We start from the raw sequence: 24,228 nt of genomic DNA, 5'->3' as shown, positions 1-24,228 counted from the left end.
AGAAGTTTGGGCCTTCTGTTTGTTTGGTTTTTTTTTTTTTTTTTTTTACCTTTTGAGACAGGGTCTGACTATGTAGTCCTAGCTCTTCTAGAACTTGCTATGTAGGACAAAGTGGTTTTGAACTTATGGTAGAGATCCTCCAGCCTCTGCCCCGAGTGCTGGGATTATACTGAGTGCTGGCTTGTACTCACAACCACAAATAAGGTAAGCCCCTACTGTAAGCATTTCTGATGTTTCACGTTCTTGTAAACAATCTAAGCTGGTACAGGGTGGGGCTACTTGATTCCTTAATTGGCACTTTGGGCATGCCCCTTGCTGCTCTGGCTACTCCTGTACAGAAGAACTGGAAGTCAGATGGCCAGCTGGACAACACTGCACGCTGGCTCTTCTGAACAGCCCACTAATGCCCTGACGAAATCACACAATGGTAACAGTGTATTGCTTTGGCTCCTGAAGGTGCAGCCTCAGCCAAAAAATTCAGTTTGTACCAGACTCTGCTACTACAAACCTTGAAAAACTCCAGATGACCTTGCAACCATTTTACTAAGGTCAGAGGTAGATACTTTCTCTGGTGGCCTAGCAGAGTGATTGCTATGATTGGCACCAAAGAGACAATGGTGTAAATAGTGAAAATATACCTTTGTTTACATGCAAGTTCTACTGTGATTGGTGCAAACCTTCCTCTCAGGCTACATAATATATTTGCTGAATTGCCTGGGAGATAACCTCCTCTGCTACCTCCCCTGGTATTGTGACATTAAAGTCCAATATGAGGCTTCTTCCAAGTGGTTTCTTCTTGTCTACTTTTAGAGTGCTGGCTAACCTAGTAACACAAAGAAGGAAGCAGCCGAGACTTAAGAGTGACAATGACAGCAGAGGTAGCAAAGTAGCAGCAATACTGCATAGTTCATAGGTCAAGCCACAAAAAGCAGTAATGTGGCTAGCTGCTTTACAATGCAGAAGAGGCAGATGAATAGTCTGACAGCAACTAAGGGCTGGCAGGGTTAGGGAGAGGGTGGGTAGATGGGCTGAAGAATCAAAGGCCATACAGGTCAGCGAAGGAGAACTGCAGGTCCTGGTATTTGGAAAAGTTCCAGAGAACTTTTAAGTCCAAAAGTCTCAGACACTCCAGGCCTTGGGAGCTGTGACACTGGCAACTGTGAACAGCAGAGGAATTCTGACACCTAGGCCCACCAGTGCTGCTAGGGGCTAAGAAATCCCAGTTTTTGCTGGGCACAATGGTACATGCCTATAATCCCAGCACTCAGGGAGACAGAAGCATGCAGATCTCTGTAAGTTTGAGGCCAGCCTGGTCTACAAAGCAAGTCCAGGACAGGCAAAGCTACACAGAGAAACCCTGTCTTGAAGAACAAAAACAACAAGAGAAAGGAAGTCCTAATTTTTAAGTCCACACAGAAGGTGACACTTGTAGAGCACTGGGTTCAGCTTCCTAGGCCTAAAAAGCGCAGCTCACACTTGAGCACCTGAAGCTCTGCTACCAAGATTCCATGAGGGTTATCACACGACACAGCACGTTTGCTGCTGGAGCTGTCAAACCCCACGATTTACAAAAGCCTCCAGAGCACTTGACAGACTTCTGCAACCATGATGTCTGTCCAGGCAGACAAAGGCCCGCAGCTACCAGGTGATGCTACCAGCACCACACATTACCACCCTTTGTGGCTTTTTCTTTTGCCAACAGAAGGGTAATAAATGTACCTGATATTTACTCTAAATTGTTTCCTCTTGAGCATAAGTGAGGATTCATATCGTCATACACATAAATCCATCCTGCCTTATTTTTTGTTTTCTACTTTTGTAAACATCCTGCTTATATTTTTTGCCCATGTAACTACTGATCGGCATTTAATTTATAAGTATTATTCATCAACTAGAATATATACCATTTGCTTATTGTAAGTAACTAACATATCAATCAGTTTAAGTCTTTAGCTTAGTTTATGGTTTAGTCTGCAAAAAAAATTCTTTTCAAGATTTGCTTTCCAGGCATTACACACACTCACCCTTTTCTTTAACCAGGATCCGAGATGTCAAAAATGACTCTGAGAAGACCACAGATCCTAAGTATCCTCTTCCTCCTAGCAAGTCAGGAATGTCATAGATGGTCATATAAGCCTGTGTCAGTGAAAAGCAGGGCAGAGCCATTATCAGTCTAGCATTTCAAAAGGGGGTCCACATGAAACAGTCAGGCACATGGCAAATGAATACTGACAAATCCCTAAGAAGAGATGTTGAAATCCTGGCAGGTGCCTTAGGCGTTCCAACAGGTGACCCTTGATTAATGACATGCACATGCTGAAAAGACAGAATATTTATGTTCTTATAATTTCCCCTAAATTGTCATCCTAAGAAACAATACAGTCCACCATATTTTCCTTTTACTTTTTTTTAACTTAAGAAATTTTATGTATATGTATGCTGTGTGTGTACAGGTGCCCAAAGAAGCCAGAAGAGAGTGTTGGATCCTCTGGAGCTGCAGTTACAGATACCACATGGTGCTGGGAATTGAACTCAGAACTTCTGGAAGAGCCAGTGCTCTTAACTGCTGAGCCTGTCTCTCCAGCCCCACAGCCTTCATTCTTATTTATAAATGGCTACAGCCTAGAGTCAGAGGTGTCTTGTCTAGGGCTCTGAATACCCTTCACACTCTCGAAGCATCACACAGCAGAGCCTCCTGCCACTGTGGCTGTGACCTCACTTACTCAGGGCAACAGTGGCTGAAGAGTATTAAATGGGCAACTCCAGGAATAAGCAATGCATGGATTTTAAACGCATTCCATTCTGGCGAGAATGGCTATATTTTATGCTGTCTCACTCCATCTTGCTTGCGGTATGCACCATCGTCTTGTCCAGATCGCCCACAGTGTACATATTACTTGTCTGTTAGTCAACAGCCATCTGAGTTATCAGACTGACTTTTCAGTGTCACAATGCTCACAGAAAAGTAGTGTTTTTTTCTTTTTTGACAGAGTTGGGACTTAATAAAGATATTTTAGAATAGATTTAAACATGAGGGTTAAAAAGGAAGGAGAACTCAGCAATGAAAGTCAGACACAGAGGCAGATCTCTATGAGTTCAAGGCCAGCCTAGTCTACTTAGTAAATTTTGGCCAGGCAGTAGTGGATATGGGCTTCTCAAAGATAAAGTTGCCATTAATTCTAATTTACTCTGAAACTGAACCAAGCTGGACGTGGTGGTACATGCCTTTAATCCCAGCACTGGGATGGCAAAGGCATGAAGATCTCTATGAGCTCAAGACCAACCTGGTTTATAGAGTTAGTTCCAGCCAAGGTTACAGTAACATTGATAATCTATCTCAAAAAAGTTAACTTGACTCAACAAAAAACTTGACTCAAGGCACAAGAGTAAAGTTGTGTATATATAAGAAAAACATTGTATATGTACACACATACCCAGTGCTTCCTGAAACAAGTCTTGGAATGCAGCTCCTACTGATAAAAAAAGCAGCTAACCAAGAAAGGCTAATCAAGTTTTCATGACAAGATAAATAAAATGAAACGTTTTTTGTTTTTAAGATTTTATTTTTAATCATTTAAAAAATTTATTTTTATTTTTTGTGTGTATGTGCATGTGTACATGTTCAGGTATGTATGGAGGCCAGAAGAGGGCACTGGATTTCCTGAAGCTGGTGTTGCAGGAAACTGTGACCCACTTGATATGGGTGCCGGGAACTGAACTCAAAGCCTCTGAAGGAGCATCAAGCATTCTCAACCACCGAGTCATCTGTCCAGCCCCAAAATGAAAGTTTTTAGTAGGTCAGAAACAAAATTAGATCAACTCAGTCAAGTCAAGAAGTCAAGAAGTTTCTTTATTGCACCCTCTCGCATAGAGTATCTAAGACAAAGGTTGGTACCAGAAAGTGAGCTATTGGTGTGCTAGACCTGAATACAAAGTGCACAGTTTAGAGAAAAAGGATACTGACAAGCTAAAGTTTACAGCCAACGCTTGTGCTGGAAGAGAGACTATATATAACAGTTAAGGATTTAGGTACCATCAAGGAGGGTCCAAATCTGTACAAGGCCCCACTTATGAAAACAACTAAGGACTTTTCTCCTCTTAGACAGGAACAATGAGGGCCCATCCCAAGCTGGGAGCTCAATTTAGCAAAGTCATCCCCATGGTTCTGGCTTTAGTCATGAAGGATATACGTGGGGTTACGGACTCTTCCTCTGTGAGAGCCACTGACACCAAGAGTATGGCAGCAGAGTCCCTACATGGAAGCCCTGAGAGGCCATGGTGGAAAGCTATGCAAGTGAATCCTAAGTTTCACTGGAGGCTCCAGAATGTTAGAAGTGCCAGAGTCATGTGAGGGCTGCTAAGCAGAGCTGCAGATAGGAAGTGTAACTGACCTGAGAGACAGATGTATCTTGCAGGTGGTAAAGCTGGAAGGGCAGAGCCATATAAGCCCTTTGATGGTGGACATAGAGCTACAAGATTTGGAGTTTACTCTGCTGGATTTTTGCCTTACTTTGGTCCAGTATTTCTTCACTACACCCTAATTCATTCCTTTGGAAATAGTATATGTATATTCTGTGCCATTGTATGTTGGAATATATAAACTACTTTTTAATTTTACAGGGAGTTACAAGTAAGAGCTTTAAGTAGTCTTGAGATTGATTAGAGTCATGAAGGCTACACATGGGGCTATGGAATCTCCCTCTGTGGTTAAGAAGAACCGCTGATGCCAAGACTGTGGCAGGACTATGGAGAGTTTTGAAACTAAAGTAAACGTGCATATGATATGGCCATGAGACTCTGGGGACCAAGGAGTGGAATGTGGGGGTGAATGAAATGTCCCCCATAATCTTGGATGTTTGAATGCTTGGTTCCTAGTTGGTGGTTGTTTAGGGAGGATAAGGAGGTATGGCCTTGTTGGAGAAAGTACATCACTGGAGGTAGACTGAGGTTTCAAAATATTTGTGCCATTTCAAGTTAGCTCTGCTTCCTGTTTGTGGACTGAGATGTGAACTCTCAGTTGCTACTCCAGTGCCATGCACCCCACCACGATGCTGATGGACTCTTATCCCCCAAACTCTTCCTTCTGTAAGTAGCCTTGGCCATGGTGTTTAACCACAGCAATAGATAGATACCCTAACTAAGACACTCAAGTGGATGCTTGCCTTTTTCAGCTAGGGTGGCTAGAGAACTCTTGAGATCTATCTTCAGGCTTCCAATACTGGAGTTACAGGTACATGCAGCCATGTACCTGTTGGGGATTCTAATTCAGGCCCTCATGTTTGTAGAGTAAGTGCTCTTAATCACTAAGCCATCATCTTCCTATTTGTTGATTCTTTTTTTGTTTTGTTTTGGTTTTGGTTTTTGAAGACAGGCTTTCTCTGTTTAGCCCTGGCTGTCCTAGACTCACTTTGTAGACCAAACTGGCCTCAAACTCACAGAGATCTGCCTGCCTCTGCCTCTGCTTCTGCCTCCCTGAGTGCTGGGATTACAGGCGTGCACCACTGTGCCTGGCTCATTTGTTGATTCTTTAACTACATACTTCCCTTCTTATTTTACCTCTTCTTTCCTCCTTCCGAATTCCTCCTTAGCTTCACTATTTAAATACTGATACTTTTAGCTCATTATATTATATGTTTCTCCACCCACTACTTTAGGACCCAGTCTCCAAACCTTATAGGGGTATAAGTGAAGAACACAGTATCATCTCTTGTACCTGAACATTAGGACATGCTATCAAGCTATTACAGTTGTTACTGCAGTTGCCTTCCCCTGATCATAAATTCAAGGAGAAGACAACTCATCAGGAACACCCATATAGAATAAACAAAGAACAGTGTACACAGACGGGTCATTGAGTGACATACATGTTGCCCAAGTGCAAAAGCCTGAGTTTGGATCCATCCCCAACACCCACATAAAAGCCGGGTGCTAGGGCTGACTACAACCCCAGCACTGAGGTGTGGAGACATGCAGATCCAGAGGGCTTGCTGGCTACCAACATTTCTCAAACCATTCCATGAAGTATCAACACCAATTAATTCTACAAAGCCACTATACAATTACCCTGATGCCAAAACCAGACAAAGACACAGACAAAATAGGAAACTACACACCAATTTCCCTGATAAGCCCAGATGCAAAAATTCTCAACAAAATACTTGCAAAACAGAATTTTAGAACAAATTAAGATCCTATATCACTACCAAACTGGTTTCACAGCAGTGATGCAAGATTAGCTTAACATACACAAATCAATAAATTACATAAACTATAATAACAGACATAAAGACAGAAATCACAGGACCATATCAATAGATGCTGACATAGTTCAACATGCCTTAAAAATAAAATCCCCAAAGAAACACAGCCTCTGCATCCCATATGGTGGGATTAAAGGCATGATTCTATACTTAAAAGACCCTGTGGATTCTATCAGAAACCTTCTAGATCTGATAAATATGTTCAGTAAAGTTGTAAGATACGGTGGCAGTAGGTGTAGGTGTGTGTGTGTGTGTGTGTGTGTGTGTGTGTGTGTGTGTGTGTGTGTATGTGTGTATATAATGAACCTGCTGAGAAGGAAACCCCCCAATCCAGAGCATCAACACCTTCTTCTGGCCTCTGAATACTGCATGTATGTGGTGTACAGATACATGTCAGGCAAAACACCTATACATATAAAATAAAAACAAATCTAAAAAGTAGAAAATAAAGCATTTCTAGCATCTTAAGTGATTTTTAAAAAAGATATGGTCTCATATGTATCCCTGGCTGTCCTGGAATCGCTATATAGACCAGGTTGACCTCAAACTCATAGAGATTCAACAGTCTCTATCTCCTGATTATTGGATTAAAGGTATGTATCATTGCTCCTGGCAGCATTTCCCAATACATAATTTAGACTCACTCTTTTTTCCTTTCCTTCCTTCCTTCCTTCCGTCTTTCTTTTTCTTTCTTTCTCCTCTTTCTTTCTTTCTTTCCTCTTTTTTTTTTTTTTTGTTTGTTTTTTCAAGACAGGGTTTCTCTCATATTTTTGGTTGTGAGCCTAGCCTTTAACAGCTGAGCCATCTCTACAGCCCAAGAAGGGGTTTCTCTGTATGTAGCTTTCGTTGTGCTGGAACTCACTCTGTAGACCAGGCTAGTCTGGAACTCACAGAGATCCACCTGCCTCTGCCTCCCAAATGCTGGGATTAAAGGCATGCACAACCACCACCTGGCTCTTTCTGGTTTTTGAGGCAAGGCTCTGTGCAGTCTCGGCTGGACTGGGCCTAGCTCTGTAGAACAGGCTGGCTTCAAACTCAGAGAACTGCCTGCCTGCGCCACCCAAATGCAGGATTAAAGGTGCGTGCCACTACCACCTGGCTAATTTATACTTTCTCAAAGGGACCGCACACAGTATAAAACATTCATTATTCACAACTTTAAAATATATTGCTGTAGTGTTAAGACCTCTGAAGTGCTCTTCTATTGGAGATGGGGATATCTTTTTATCACTAATTTTTGGGGAGAGAGGACGCCCTTGAGCCAAGTCATCCACAGCTACACCACTCAGCTGCCCATGACCGCAGCCTTCTGGAATTAAGAAAGTGCATACATACTATAACCAGAATCTTGATGGTTATAGACAATCCTCTCATGTTCTGTTTCCCAACACTCTACATCAGGGTTGCCCTGGGGTAAATGGAGCCCTTGGCTTGTGGCTAAAAATAGACTACAGATTCTGACTTCTTTAGGCCATGCCACTTTACCATAGTGACTACTATCTCTACATTCATTCATTCATTCATTATTTAAAGGCAGGATTTTACTATGTAGTCCTAACTGGTGTAGGACTCTATGTAGATCAGGCTGGCCTCAAACTCAGAGATCTGCCTGCCTCTGCCTTTGCAGTGTTAGAATTAAAGTTGTACACTACTGTGCCTGGCTCAGTTTATTTTTAAATCTTTCCATGGGCCCCGAAGAGGATATAGAAAATTCTGCTGACTATGCACTTTCCCAAGGCATCTGTGGATTGTTTGTTTAGTTTCCCCTAATTCCTGTTCAGACAACCAGTGCAGATCTTATAATGAAAAGGAGCCCTCGAGGGGCTGGAGAGATGGCTGAGCACTTGTGACATGTGCTCCTTGCTCTTCCTGAAGAGCGGGCCTATGTTTGGTGCAGATCAGCACTGCCGGTAACTCCAGGTCAGAGGATCTGACACCCTCTTCTGGTCTCCGCCAGCACCAGCACACATGCGGCACATACACACAATAAAATCTTTACATACATACAATAAAAGATTTAAAAAATAAACACTTAAGAAAAAAGAACTGCTGAAAACTTGGTTTGTTGTGCCCAGTTCACATCTCCACACAAGGTTATCACAACCTCAGCTGTGTGCAGAACGTCACAGCAGTCACCAGCTTGCAATGGATCCTCTGCACATGGCCCTCAACAGCCATTCCCAGCCAGCTGAGAGACAGTTCTGCCAACTGCTTACCGTTTTCACAAAGGATAAGCTATGTTCACTATCCAGAGGCACAATTCTAGAAGAGAGAAACAGTAAAGAAATACATTAAAGGATTACGGTTTCTGTTTATTTTAAAACAGGGTCTCATGGAACCCAAGCTGGCTTCAAAGCCATTATGCAGCTAAGGAATGGAGGCAAAACCAGAGAAGTTTAAGGTCATCTTCGGGCCATATGAGATCCCCATCTCAACAAGGAACAAAACAAGAAGCACTGGGTTACATGTGTATAGAATTAGCACTGGAGAGAATGTTAGTATCTGACTCCAGCCTCCTAACTTCCTATGAGACAAGGTAGAGACTCAGCCAAGCACAGCAAGCCTAGGTAGGTCGTAGTCTAGAATGGCACTTCTCCACAGGAAGAATGTGTTGAGGCCAATAATGGTAGCAGCTATAAGGTCTCTCTTTCTCTCTTAAATACAGCCTTACGTAACACAGGATGGCCTTAAACATTCTAGGGATCAGATGATGGCCATGAACTTCTGATCTTCTTGCTACTTTGTGAGACATCTCAGGTCTCACACTTTTTTCTTTTTCTTTAGTTTTTCAAGTCAGGGTTTCTCTATGTAGCCTTGGGATACTCTCTTTTAAGGTTAGCCTTACACTTACAAAGATCTGCCTGCCTCTGCCTCCCTGAGTGCTGGGATTACAAGTGTGTACCACCACACCTGTCTAGGTCTCAAACTCTTGATCCTCTGTCCCTTGAGTGTTGAGATTCCAGGCAATGTACCACAACCGGACAGCTTCTTCCCTTTGTGTCCTTACACTTTCCCATGAACGGAACATAATTGCACCTACCTTCCCTGGTTATTCACAGCATGTATATGAAAAACCGCCTTGAAGCTACACACCAGAAAGGAAACAAAACAGAAGTCAAGTCTCTTGTTCAGTACAATTCTCTGAAATATTTGCTTCTTCAGTCTGTCTCCCCTGGACTGTCAAAGCCACTCAATCAAGTAAACGCCATCCCTTTTATTTTTATTTTTGAGATAGGGTCTTAACCATGCAGCTCTGACTGTCCTGAAACTAACTAGGTAGACCAGGCTAGCTTCAACTCAGATGGTTCTACTTGCCTCTGCCTCTTGAGTATGGGATCAAAGCCGTGCCCCACTGCAGCTTAGCTATTTCATCCTGGCTTAGCTATTTCAGCCTTTCTTAAGGCTCCGTGACATCACCAGCCGTGGAGCCAGGATCTTATTCCATCCACAGCCCCGCATCTGTGCTGCTTCTCAACACTGCCTCACTCTTGGCTGTGAGCAGGTACAATACCCAACACACTGCCTGGGAATGGCCCTCTCCTGACCCAGGGCCTCCTTCTCCTAAGTGTCTACCAATTACTCGGTTCCTCCTCCTTTCCAGGATCTCTGGATAGACTTGCCAGCCCTGCTCTGTATCCAAGCAGAAGGTGCTTTTCCTGGTCAAAGTCAACTGTTATGGAGCCACAGCAGGGTCAAGCCTTCAGAGCAAAAGAACTTTCCTGCTTTCCCTCTGGGAGACAAGGTCTTTCTGAGACTGTCTCACTGTGCAGTTGTCTGTAGACCAGGATGGCCTCAAACTTGCAGGGATGTTCCTGTCTCTGCTTCCTGAGTGTTCAGACATATGGCACCTGGCTTACCCATTCTGTAAAAGATGTTTTTTAACATTTATTTATGTGTGCGTGTGTGCATGAGTGCATGTGTGTTTGTGTGAGTGTGTGTATATGTGAGCATACTATCATGCGCATGTCAAGGTCAGAGGACGACTTACAGAAATTAATTCTCTCCTTACACCATGTGGGTTCGAGGAATTGCATTCAGGTCATCAGGCTTGACAGCGAGTACCCTCAGGCAAGCCATCTTGCCAGCCCAACAAAGTCTTTAAATTGTATGTGCTTACATAAGCTTAATTTCATGTCTTATCAAGAATGAGTCAGTAACAGGGGAACTTCCTGGGTATATTAACTGCTCCCTCCTCCTTCCTCTTCTGGGGGAAGATATGCTATTATACTCAGGAACCTCAATGAGGTAATCCTGCTGAGGAAGCGGTTGTGATTTCAGATTGAAGACTAGCCTAGGAGACTTTCTTTTTGTTCAATGATTTCTCCTTCTGCCTTCCTCCAGCTAGGATGGTTCATTCAGGCCCAAGAGACTTTACAGGTGACACAGGCAAGAGTGGGAATAACAGGAGGAACAGAATGGCTGCCTCAGCCTTGGTGGTAACAGAGAAGGCCTCATTACCACAGTAACTGAGATCTGCTTGCCCAATCACTCTACAGAGTGCGCACTCCAGAAACAGATGTGGAAGGCTCCCCATTGTGCTTAAATCAGCACAGCTGGAAGTAAAAGAGCAGTCTCAACCAAGGCCTTAATAATAGATGTAAAGCACAGTAAGAGAGGGGGCTTCCTCCATTTCTCCCTTTCACAGCCAGGACCTTTGGGAAAGGAGACCTACAACAAGATGAGGGCCTTGCACCACAGTGCTGGCTCTTCTTCCTTCTTGTCATGGAGCTGCAGCACTGCAACCGAATCCCTCGGATCAGATCAGCCAACTAACCGATCTAGCAAACGCTCCTTTCTCACTACTCAGGACCACAGATGTAAAAAAATGTGGTCATGCAGTAAGGACCGGGCAGCATGGCAGAGCACACCGAAAGGGTTTGCTTTGCTTTAAGGATAGGGTGTCCTATTGTATAGTTCTGACTGTCCTACAACTCACTCTGCCGACCAGGCTGTTCTCTAATGCACAATGAGCTCCACTGCCTCTGTCTCTGGAGTGCTGTGATTAAAAGTGTGTGCCACCATGCCTGGCTCCAAGTATTCTTTTTTTTAATGATTTATTTATTTTTATTTTATGTGCATTGGTGTTTTTGCTTATATGTATGTCTGTTTGAGGGTGTTAGATCCCCTGGAACTGAAGTTATAGACAGTTGTGAATGGCATGCCATTTAGGTTCTAGAAATCAAACCCAGGTCCTCTGGAAGAGCAGCCAGTGCTCTTAATCACTGAGCCATCTCTCCAGTACTCTAGAAGTATTCATAAATACACTTTCCAGCATTAGTCTTTCACAATATTTGTATAAAACTGCACAAAACTGGTCCTCTTGTGGGATGGAGGGTGGAGCAGACTAAGTTCATGAAAATTACCTATGGACAAAGACAGCACAGAGCTGGAAGAGGACACGCTGGAAGATGTGACAGCAGGACTATAAGACAGGTGCCCTACCACCCTAAAGGCAGGTGAGCTCTAGAGCAAGTCTCTTTTAATTAGTGATTATCTTCATGTGCCTGAGTCTCCTGCCCCTTGCAACTCCACCTTTCAGGTTCCGCTGCCTCACCTCCTTATCTTTGGGACCAGGCCCATCAGGGATTCCACAGTCCTAGTATGAATCTGCTTCACATTCTAGTTTCAAAACATACATGTGTCTTTCTGATACAGTTTCATTTTCCTTCATACATCCTGTTATTTTACTTGAACATTTCTCAAAATGACAGAACATAAATTATAAGGAACAAGGGGGTCTTTAAAGTATTTTTTTTAATTCTCATAAAAAATACCAGCTATTGCTTACCGTAGATCTGCTTTGAATGGAGCCAACTCAGGGAACAGTAACCCAGATTCCAGAGTATGCTCTGCTGCCTCCTTGGCCTGGAAAAGCAAGAGCAAAACAATTACCTTCCCATCAGATAAAGACACATACAACTGATAGGAAAGGCCTTCTAAAAGTGGCCAGTGCCCTTCCCTTCTATGTGACTACTTTGTATACCTCAAAGGATTAAAGTGAAAGCATCAGGTTATGGGGACAGGTAGGTGCCTGCTGGAGTCACAGGAAACGTACTTAGGCAGGGGCACACTGGCATCTGATCTGCTGGAGAGATGTAAGCAGCTGGTTAGGCAGCTGGAGAGCTATGTGAGCACCAGGACCAGCTTTCTCCTCCCTTCTCCCCTGGCATGGGGGAGGGACCAAAGCCCTCAGCTTCTGTAGACATTAATAATGTTCAGGTAACTCAAGCTATAGAAGATCAGTTAGGGGAAAACAGATGTGAGAACTGGTGCTGAAGAACATCTAAAGGCTTTGCAGAGGTTTTCTACTACACAGCAGCTAAAAGAGCTGAGAAAACCCGTATCATTACCAGGATTCATGTTCAGTAGGAAGGGGATGCCAAGGGGCTGGTGACTACAGCTACAGTCTCTCTGACATCTACATCATACACAACCTTTCCACTGTCAACTGGCTTCCTTCAGGAAAAGTCCTACTGGCTTTGGAAGGCATCAAGCCGTTTCTTCTCATCTTACTGGGTCAGATTTAGGAATCCAACTCAGCATGGCAGGTTAACCGCAAAACAGCAAGGAAGAAAATGGTCAGAGAGCAAGGATACGCAGCTTGCCTAGGAAAGGTAAGTCAGATTTTCCAGCCTGTATTGAGTTTTAAACACTCAATTACAAGACACTAACTATGCAGAAAATAAGCTTTACTAGTATCATTAAAATGCAGTGGAACAATTTGTTTAACTTCTAAAAGTATCGTGTCTAAATTATTAACAAAGTAATGACTTTCCTTTAACACAATCATGTTTGCAAACACTCATAAAACATTAGCAGCATGGCCACAGGCAGCAGCAGTTCAAGCACTATACAGGCTTGGCTACCAAGGCCCTAAGTCACACAAAAGTGAGTACTGCAAGGCATCCAAAGAACAAAATGGCTAGGATGATTTACATTAAAATGATGACTACCAAAACAGAAATATGGTACTTAAATTACCTTTGCCAGACTGCAAGTTTTAGCATAACATGCAATGCCAGCCAAAACAGCCTCAATAACAGCAGCATATATCTGGGATAAGAGCCTACTTTAGAAACAAAAAATAATGGTTAATATAGTATCACATAGACTAGTAAAAAGCTGCATGCCTGGGGCAGAAGAGATGGCTCAGTGGTTGAGAGCACTGGCTGCTCTTCCAAGAGGACCAAGGTTCAATTCCCTGTCACTCCAGTTCCAGGGGATCAGATGCCATTTTCCGGCCTCCAAAGGGGCTGCACACACGTTACACAACACACAAGCAGACAAAACACTCATCCACATAGAATAAACTTAAAAAAAATCTTTAAGAAGAGTTCTATGCTCATAAATGGTGGTCCATAAGGATCTTTTAAAAAAGATAGGGTCCTATATGTAGGGCAGTCTGGCCTCTAACTATTTTCTCACCTCCCAAACTGCTGGTATTACAGGCATAAAACAGCATGTCTGCCTCCCAAGAAATCAACTTTCAAATAAGCCAAAAAACAGTGACAAAATGGAACTAACTAAAAAATGGTTAAGGGCACTTGTTACTCTTGTAGAGGAGCTGGATTGGATTGCCAGCACCCACCTGGTGGCCCACACCTATCTGTAACTCCAGTTCCAGGGGAGCTGAGAACCTGTTCTGGCCACACAATACCAGTGCATACTACTCTTACAGAGAACATGGGATTGATCTCCAGCACTTATGTCAGATGGCTCACAACTACTTGTAGCTCCAGTTCCAGAGGAGCTGACATGACTGGTCTCCTGTACCTGTACTCATGTGCACATACCAATATAGACACACAAATATGCCTAATTTAAAAAATAAAAATAAAGCAAAATAAAATCAAGAAACTAGTTAGCTTATCTGTTTTTTTTTTTTTTTAAAAGCAACTTTCCCTATTTGTGAACAAACAGAATAAAATCAGTAGACTTCCTGAGCCTCTGTAACAGGAACAACCACCCCGACACCAGGATTCCTGGGCACTGATAAAGACAGAAGGTCTTTCCAGAAACACCACCATACTCTTTTAATGTCTTCTCCTCACTAGATTGCTAAAGGTTTGCTGCTACTATGAACTCAGGGTAGGAATCTCAGGTGGTCAGCAAAGGAAAGACCAAGTTCAATTAAAAGAAACAGGGTCATGCCACTTTCCAAGTAGTTTGCCTGCTTAAGGATGTCCAGGATCTTCTCAGTTAGGAATTACAGAGAAAAGGGCTCATCCACCAGACCCTGAAAAGCAAGAGGACTTGCTTGCAAAGGAATTGATAACTCTTCACAAAGAACACATGAAATCCATGAGACTCTTCTAATGGGTAGAAAGTAGAGTGTAACATTTGGGCTAATCCAATAAGCAATGTCTCTGCAAGTAGAATATGTTGTCTAAGGTCACAGAAACTCACAGTAAACTTGAACTTGATTCTCAGCTTGGTGCCTCTTCTCTGTGCTTTACCACACTGTCATCTCCTTCAATTCCTTCCTACCCCATCTCACACCTCTATTTTATAAGTCATAGATTAGAGTTGAAGCAAGAAAATGGAACAAAAAAGATCAAATAACAAAATGACAACCCAGGCATGGTGGTACATGCCTTTAATCCCAGCACTAGGCAGGCACAAGAAGGCAAGAGCTCTGAGATCGAGGCCAGTCTGGTCTATAGAATGAGTTCCAGGATAGCCACAGCAACATAGTCAGACCTTGTAGGATATGCTGAAGAGAGATGCAGGAGAACCAGGAGTTGAGACCACGATCAACAACATATTTTTGTGCTAGAGAGATTGCTGAGTGGTTATGAAGAGTTGCAGCTCTTTCAAGGAATCTACATTGAATTCCCAGCACTCACAACCACCAAAAGATCCAACATACTCTTCTGGCTTCCTTGAGCACTAAACAACTCTCTCTCCATCTCTCTCTCTCTCTCTCTCTCGCTCTCTCTCTCTCGCTCTCTCTATCACACACACACACACACACACACACACACACACACACACACACACAATTAAAATGAGAAAAAATGGCAACTCCACATATCAGTACCTCCTGGTTGTTAGCCAGGCCATAGCAGAGGGTAAATTGGTCAGAAGACGCCTGTCAGGTACTAAAAATGAGTTTCTCTACTTCTGGGTAAGACTAGAAAGATTTCTCCACACCATCACACTTGAGAGAATGATTTATGTATTTTGTTGTAACTGTTTTAAATTTTGTTTTTGAGGCAGGGGCTCATGAGGCCTAAGCCAACCCTGAAGTTGTTATATAGCCAAGAATGACCTTGAACTCCGGAGTCTTCTGAACGCAAACACGGAGCTATAGATGTGTGCTACTACACTGGTCGGGATGAAGTTTTATAAAGCCTAAACTTCCAAGATATACAAAGATAGCCCCCTTATTGTCTTGGCTCAAATAACACTCAGTCCAACACTGGGTGCGTGTTCTTTCTCCTCTGTACAAACTTAATTCAAATATCAACTAATTCAATACTACCTAGTCCCACTTGGCTTGCCCTATACAGAACTTTAAACAAAGCCTCATTACATAAACTAATATCTGGTTACTAAGCCACTTAATGGTCTGATTGTGCTGGTGCCATCTTCACCAGGACTCCTCAAGGCCCAGGTCCCCACTGGCACTGTGATATGGAATATCTGACAGGGCCATTAACTACATATTAATATTACTCCTTCATGATGGCACCAAAGGATCTGGTGTAAGCAAATATCAAATGGTCCAGAATAAGGATTCCAGGCAGTGGCTAAGCACAGAGGGCATAGAAATGGAAAAAAAGGTCAGCTTGCTATTAAAGTGAAAGAAATGTATAAAAAAGAAAAGCCCGAAATATACATTGTGGTTAAAGTGACATATAATCTAAAAACATAACCTTTTACCCCCCCAAATTTTAATTATGTGGTAGGTGCCCAAAAGCCAGAAGAAGACACCAGATCTCCTAAATCTAGAGCTACTGGTGGTGATGGAATGGCTAAAGTGATGACATGTTTTCCTGACTCTATTTTGTGTCTCCTCAGCCTTCCATCCCCTGCAGCCCTGACCATGATCAAGAAGTATTAACCAGAGTAACTGACATTTGTGCAGACTAAAGCATAAACTAAAATAACCAACAGGAAGTGTAAGTCAGAAATAACTGTCACGTATGTCTAGAAAATACTGCTAAGCTCTGAAGAAAGATGTTGCTCTGATCTCCCACAAACACCTTAAAGCCTTTAAAGTACTACACCCTGAGCTTCACGGGTACAGTCTCCCTGGGTCCTCCCCAAGAGGAGGACTCACTCTTGCTTACTGCCATCCACACTTCTCTAAGAATCCCAACAAACTCAGATGTTTGTTCATGTCTCCCCCAAAACAGTGTCACACAAGAGTGTACCACATACACGTGGAAGTCAGAGAACAACTCAGAGGAGTCAGTTCTCTCCTTCTGTCTGCGCTTTAGGGAGTATCAGGCAGTAAGCACTCTTACCTACTGAGCCATCTTGCTACTCCCTCCCTTTATATTTTCTGACCAGGCATTTTATCATGGTGACCAGGAAAATAACTAATATGACCCTTTCGCAATAAAAAAAAAAAAAGGAGACTGTTAACATGAAGTAAGCAGATGTCACGTGTAATAAGAGGTGCCATGTGTAGTACAGATGTCACCTGTAAGAAGCAGATGTCGTGTAGTAAGAGGTGTTATGTGTAGGAAGCAGGTGTCAGGTATAGTACAGATGTCACGTGTAGTAAGAGGTGTCAGGTGTAGTACAGATGTCATATGTAGGAAGCAGATGTCATGTGCTGTTAAGAGGTGTCAGGTGTAGGAAGCAGGTGTCATGTGCAGAAAGCAGATGTCACCTGTAAGAAGCAGATGTCGTGTTGTAAGAGGTATAGGTGTAGGAAGCAGGTGTCATGTGTAGGAAGCAGATGTCACGTGTAGCCTCATGTCTGTTGTGCAGAAGCTTCACTATGACCAACACACCGGTCTTTGCGAGCTTGTTTAGAGATTCTAATAGAAGAATGCAACTACTTGTGCCCCTTTGACCGACACCACTCCTCTCCAATTATAGAGACGGAAGTCATCATTTTGCAGAGTATCAGCTGGTGTGGGAAGGGACAGTGCTGTCTAATTAACCAAAATTAGCCTGATATTCAACAGGAATGCTGCAGCCAAATTACCCCCATACACAGGAGGCTGCATTCTGAAGTGATCTATAAACAATTATTTGTGGCCAGTCCCTGCTGGCCTTTGCAAAGAAGTGGTCTAGAACTCAGATATGCTGGGCACTCAGGTCAGATACTTTTTGGAGCTTTGGTTTGCTGGTTTCTGGTCTGTGGGTCCCTCCTTCATATAAAGAGAGGGAAGTCCATATTGACTAGGACTGTTCTAGAATGCACAGCTGACTGAGAACACAGCTCTGGTCCACAAGCCTGAATGTTTTTTTTTTTTTATTAAATTTTTTATTTTATGTGCATTAGTGTGAAGGTGTCAGATCCCTTGGAATTGGTGTTACAGACAGTCATGAGCTGTCATGTGGGTGCTGGGAATTGAACCCAGGTCCTTTGGAAGAACAGACAATGCTTTTAACTACTGAGCCATCTCTCCAGCCCCCACAAGCCTGAATGTTAAGTCCAGAGAAACTCTGTAGACCACACAAGAGACCAGATTTTTCCCAAGGAACTACAGGTTTTGGTTGTCGAAAAATCCTCTATTAAAAAATGTTTACTGGGCATGAGATGTAAGAGGGAAGTGATGTCATCAACTGTATGGGCGCACACACAGGAAGCCTTGGAGGAGTTCCAGAGGGAGGAGCGGATACAATACAGGCAAAGCTCTCAGGTATGGGTTCCAAGCGGAGAGGTCTGGAGACTGGCTGGGAAATGTATGGCAATGTCTGCCTCGTCACCAGATGTCCTCATCACTGCTGACCTCAAAGGGAAGCAGGAGAGCCACAAAGAGAAACTCAGCTTTGAGAAGAAGAAATAGAACAAACACCAGGACTTACATCTGTCCAGTCGTCTGGGGCAGCTGGTCATCACCACCTGTAAAGGGAAATGTTTCCTCTTAAGTTGAATACAACATATGCACAAACAACAGCGGTAGTTGGCTTTCCCAAGAATTTTCTTGGACTTTCAACCCTTTTCAACTCATTCCACAGAATCTTAACCTCTGGGATGTTTTTACTTATATTAAAAAAATTTTTTTAAACTTTGAAGTTCTACTTTTTTATTTATTTCCTTAATTATCTGACCTAAGCAGTCTTTCTTTTCAGAGTTTCCTGGCTTCAGTATTAATTAATGGCTTCAGATGTCCTGATCCCCGGGAAGCAGAGCTGCGAGCCACATTCGATTCAAAGGCTTTCCCCCGTGTCTCTGAATGCCGGAAGCTTCAGGGTACCCCAGCAAGCAGGGTGCCCCTCCTAAAGAACACTGCCACAGGTCCTCCGTTATGGGTTGTCCTAACATGGCCTTTTCTCCTTCTCACAAAAGCAGTTAGGCAGGAAGTCAGTCACGTTATTTAACTGTGGACCACGTCCTCAGCTTTCTCAACCTAAGTCTCATTAATCTTGGCCTTTCTTCTGACACTGATCACAGGGGTATATACTTGGCTAGACCTCAAACTGTAGGTTGAACCAATGGTTTTTCTCCTGAAGTGCATTCTGTGAGGAATGAGTTAGACACATGAATGCTCTATTCTAGTTGTAGTCTGGGAGGGAGTCAAGGCCCACATGATGAAATTTTGCGTAAACTAGTAAGTTGTATGTTAACTTCTCCTTTGTGGGAAAAACCATTTGGTGAGAGTTAGTAAGATGACTATTTACAGGGACTTACCCAAGTAAGGAATATGAGTAGCTCCAAAAAAGTACGTTCTTGAACATGCCAGAGGTCCCTTTGGTGAGACGCATTGAGCAACCTGAATATTGAAGGGAGGGGAGAGAAAGATGTGTATACTGGTAGCTGGTGAGCTGGCTCAGTGCGTAACAGTGCTTACCTCAAAAGCCTGGCCATCTGAATTCATTCCCCAGAATCCATGCAGAGATGGAAGTAGGGAACAGACTTTACAAGACTGTCCTCTGAGGGTCTCCACTCATGTGCCATGCACATACCCCTGCCCCACTTCATAAACATACACAATAATCAAACTTTTAAAAAGGAGCACACTTAGACGAGTAATGCTGAAGAAGCAAAAAGTAAATGGAATGAAGTTTAACTGAAACTCACTTACTTTTTAAAGACAAAGACTATTTAATTTGACTTAAACAATAGCATTTATTTGTTTTTCAGTTTGGTTTTATTTATATTTATTTGTGTGAGGGGTGCATATAGGTATAGCATAGTGAATTGTGGGAGTTGGTTCTCTCCTACCACGAGTGGGGTGTGTGTGTGTGTGTGTGTGTGTGTGTGTGTGTGTGTGTGTGTGTATGAATGTTAGCTTTAACTGTCAATCTAACACGGCCTAAAGACCCCTGATAAGAGAATGTCAGCTGAGGGATTTCCCAGACCAGGCTGCCCTATGATCACATCTCTCGGGAGCTGTCTTAGTTAACAGATGAAGGGAGCCCATCACTCTACAAGAAAGCCAGTCAGGCATCCGAGGGAACTAGCACGCAGAGTTCTCCCAGAGGCTCCAATTCAGCTTCCAGCCGAGTTCCTGTCCCAGCTTCCCTCGGTGATGAACTGTGATCTCAAAGCACGAATCAAATACTTGCTTTGCTCAGTGTTTTATCAGGACAGAAAGGAAACAGAATACAGGGGTTGAAATTAGATTGTCAGGCTTCACAGTTAAAGTGACATCAGCTGCTGAGCCCTTTCACCAGCCCTGCGTTCACTTTTGTTGTTTTCTCTATCCCTGGCTACACCGTGAGGTTGCCATTGGATACACAGTCATCCCCTGAAGATATTAGTGAATTTACAACTCATAAGGAAAAAGAAGGCAATGTGTTTGGGTTCGGGCTGCCATTATCATTCAGCACAGAGAATTCACAGTAAACACCTTGCCCACAGAGCAGGGGGACATAAAGGGCAGCTACAAATTTGGGAAACACAGGCTCCCAGCTTCATTTGAATTTCACCTCTGTAAAGAATAAGCTCCTATAGGTTTTAAGCTTTTTTTCTTGTCCCTGTTTTAAGATTTTTTTTTTCTTTTCTTTTCTTTTTTTTTTTTTTTTTAGTATTCCAAATTTATTTACATCTGGACATCCCTGGGTTTTAACGAGCCCTTAAAGGACATGCATTTCACTTCTTCTGGACTTGTGCTCTGGCCCTCTGAATCTTGTCAACTGTGGCCCCATCTGTAGCTCCAGTGCAGTGGGATAAAACAAGGCTCAGCTCAGTTTCGTTCCAGTGCTCAACAGCCACATCTGCAGCCTGAGTCCCCTCCCCAACAAGAAGCAAGGCCTTGATTTTTTGCTCAGGGCTCACGCGAGAAGCATACTTCTTGGAGCTGGGGGGCGAGTTCCTAGACCAATCTCTGCATGATACAGTCACCACTCTCATCCTTAGGGGCCACAACAAGTGTGCAGAGCAGCTGGCACGTGACTTTCACATCCCTGACAAGAGGCTCTGGTGGCTAAAGCTGGCTGCCTTGGTAAATTTAGAAGATTGGGAGGAGCTGGAGAAGTTTTCCAAGAGCAAGAAATCACCGATTGGCTACCTGCCCTTTGTACAGATCTGCATGAAACAACATAACAAATAAAGATCTTCTTTTATACCAAGATAGAAATGAATGTTTGGGGCTGGAAAGATGGATGGCTCAGAGGCTGTTCTTCCAGAGGACAGAGGTTCAATTTTCAGAACACCCATAATAGCTCCCAACCACCTGTAACTCCGGTCCCAGGGGATATGACACCCTTTTTTGGCCCCCATGGGCACCAGGCAGGCACATGGTTCACAGACATACATGCATGCAAAACATTCATACACATGGAAAAAAAAGATTTATGTTCACGTTCATTATTTCCCAAGTGTTCCTAAGATACCAAATACCAAATGCAAAAATACTATCATTAAAAACGAAAGGTGGAGCTGGGCCCCTGTAAACCCAACACTCAGGGAGACAGAGGCAGATAGATCTCTGTGAGGCCAGCCTGGTCTACAAAAGCAAGTCCAGGACAGCCAAGACTACACAGAAAAACCCTGTATCAAAACAAAAAACAAACCCAAACAACCAACCAACAAACAACCCCCCCCCCAAAAAAAAAATAAAACCTAAAGGTAGAGCTGGGCAGTGATGGTATGCACCTTTAATCCCAGCACCCTGAAGATCTGTTCAAGGCCAGCCTGGTCTACAGATCCAGTTCCAGGACAGCCTGGGCTACACTGAAAAACTCTGTCTGGAAAGACAACACTAACGGTGGGGCTGCAGCGATGGCTCAGTGAAGGCACTTGTTCTCCGGGAGGTCCCAGCTTCGGGTCCCAGAATACACAGAGGGGCTCACAACCATCTCTGTGGGCCCTATGGTACACATGCAGGCCAAACAGCCATACACAAAACAAAACAAAATTTAAAAAGGAGGGCCAGTAAGACATCTCAGCAGGTGAAGGTACCTGCTTCTAAGCCTGACAACTTTAGCTAGACCACTTGGCCCACGTGGTAGAAGGATAGACCTACTCCCATAAGTACACATGTATACACTAAAATAAATAAATAAACAGTATAACAAACAAACAAAACCCATAAAGGAATGCTGGTGTGGTGGTACATGGCTACAATCTTGGGAGGATTCAGGGTCATCTTCAGCTACACAGTGAGTTCAAGGCCTGGGCTACATGACACGTTGTCTCAAAGGACAAATCAAAATCAAACAAATAAAAAAACCATAAAAAATGAAAATTAGGACAATATAAAAAAATAGGTAAATGTTTACAAATATTCACTCTTTCTATTTTAGTCTACTGACGGAAACCATACCAGATACATGGCATTTTTCTCTATGATTTTTGTGTGTGGGTGTTTTGCTTGCATGGATCTCTATGGACCACTTGTGTGTTTGCACCCATGGAGGTCATCAGTGGGTCTCAGGTTCCCAAGCACCTGAGTTACAGAAGGTTGTGAGATACCACGTGGGTGCTAGAAATTGAACCTGGGTCCTCTGGAAGAGCAGCCAGTGCACGTCACTACAGAGCCATTGCTCCAGCATCTTCCTGAAAGGACAACAGAATTCTGTTAAAGACCGTGAAACTGCTTTTGTTCTGAGCTTCCACACTTCAGTGGCACCTGTTAATTTTTAAATTACCTCCAGCTGGCACAGAAATGGACAGGTAAAGGTTACAATTGACCTGATTTTTGCTCATTGCTTTCCCTCTTTACATTTTAACTTTGGAGCTTTACTTTTAAAATCACATTCAGTTTTTGTGTTTGTGTACATATGTGTATGCAAATGTGAGCATGTGTGGGTACACATACCAGGACAGTTTACAGGGAGTCAGTTTTCCCTTTCCATCCCGTGTATTCCAAGGACTGAACTCAAGTTGTCTAGACTAGTACACCCCACCCCCACCCCTGCAGAGCCATCTAATCAGCCTGGGAAATGATCTTGATTCAAGGTCAATAATTACTTCCTTCCAACATCAAACACATTCCTCATTCATGTTACACTGTTTTTGATTTTTAGCATTTCCTTTAGATTCTTTAGCATTTCTAGTTTCCAGCTTATTCATCTACTCTTAAATGTTGTCTACTATTTGCATTAGAGCCTTAATTATTCATTTGTTTATTTTAAATTCTCTGACCAGATCTGAGCAATGGCTCAAAGGTAGAACAGTTGCTTAACATTCTTAAGACACTGGGCTCCATCGTACACTACAAATAACAATAATAAATATAAATCCTATTTGAAAAAGTATAAAATATGAGTCCTGTCTGATTCTGAAGGTCCTATCACCAGTACCCCAAACCCCATCAGACAAGAGTGTTGCTGTGCTGCTCAAGCTAGCCTTGAACTTGCACTTTTCCTGTCACAACCTCCTAAGTGATGGGATAACAGACATCTGCCACAGACCTGGTTTGTTTGTTTTTTAGAAATAATGCATTTGTCTTTTCACACAGTTTTCCTCGCCTTTCGGTGTGCTCTGTAACTTTCTGTGGAAACTAGACACAATAACTCAAATAACAGGGCCTGAGATAAGCAAGCTTTGGTGCAAGCCTTGACATTAATCTGGCTGTGTGCTGAGCTGATGTTTACTATTTTCTGTAGCTCCAAGTACTGTGGGCTTCATATTCTTGTGTCTTGTGTATGTCTCTGTCGTTGAGTTTCCCTAGGAACTTCTTCCATGACCGCTGCTACTACACTGCAGACCGGTTTCAGTGGTGCTTAAGGGAATGGGGAGGGGGCATTTGTAGCCTTATGATTAAATCTCAGTGTCTGGGCGTGTCTGTGACCTGGACTAGAACCTAGCTTTTTCTTTCTTTTTTTTGAAGAGATTTATTTGTTTGTTTTATGTATATGAATGCTCTATCTGCATGTGCACCTGCTTGCCAGAATCAGATCACATTATAGATAGTTGTGAGCCACCATGTGGTTGCTGGGAATTGAAGTCAGGATCTCTGGAAGAGCAGTCGGTACTCTTAACCTCTGAGCCATCTCTCCAGCCCAGAACTTAGCTTTTTCTTCCTTACTTCCCAGGAAGGCCAGAGTGTGATAGGATTAGGAGAAGGTCTTTCTTCTAAGTGGAGACTCTGGAAAAATCTTTTATTTTGGAGACAAGGCCTTTATTATTACTTTTCTCATATTATAAATGATTTTGTCCACCTGCACCATCATCCATGAGGAATTTTTTCTTGGCTCTTTACATAAGAGCCTATTAGAGTTCCAGAAATTAAACCCATGAAAACATGGTGCTCCTCTGAGACTGCATCCCCTGACACTGCATTTCACCCATTCTAGTTCAAACTTAGATCCCAGGATTTTATCACCATTTCCTTTTGAGGGTGCTGAGGGGGCTCTCTGGCTTTACCTGCCCTCCAAGCTCAGAGTGGCAGCT

General features: G+C 43.1%; 1 protein-coding gene across 1 annotated transcript in view; it reads right to left on the bottom strand.

The window, feature by feature from the left end:
• Positions 1-24,228, bottom strand: part of Dnaaf9 (dynein axonemal assembly factor 9) — a 129,786-nt gene that overhangs the window by 65,983 nt on the left and 39,575 nt on the right. The window contains exons 11-17 of the mRNA XM_055610800.1: positions 19,078-19,159; positions 18,252-18,288; positions 13,242-13,329; positions 12,049-12,125; positions 9,301-9,345; positions 8,477-8,522; positions 2,025-2,136 (exon numbers count right to left, since the gene is read on the bottom strand). Of these exons, the coding sequence (XP_055466775.1) occupies positions 2,025-2,136; positions 8,477-8,522; positions 9,301-9,345; positions 12,049-12,125; positions 13,242-13,329; positions 18,252-18,288; positions 19,078-19,159 (487 nt within the window). The remainder of the gene's footprint in view (positions 1-2,024; positions 2,137-8,476; positions 8,523-9,300; positions 9,346-12,048; positions 12,126-13,241; positions 13,330-18,251; positions 18,289-19,077; positions 19,160-24,228) is intronic.

This window comes from Psammomys obesus, unplaced genomic scaffold (assembly GCF_907164565.1).
Source record: "Psammomys obesus unplaced genomic scaffold, mPsaObe1.curated_primary_1811, whole genome shotgun sequence".
NCBI classification, from domain to species: Eukaryota; Metazoa; Chordata; class Mammalia; order Rodentia; family Muridae; genus Psammomys; species Psammomys obesus.
This window is presented reverse-complemented; position numbering and strand designations above follow the sequence as displayed.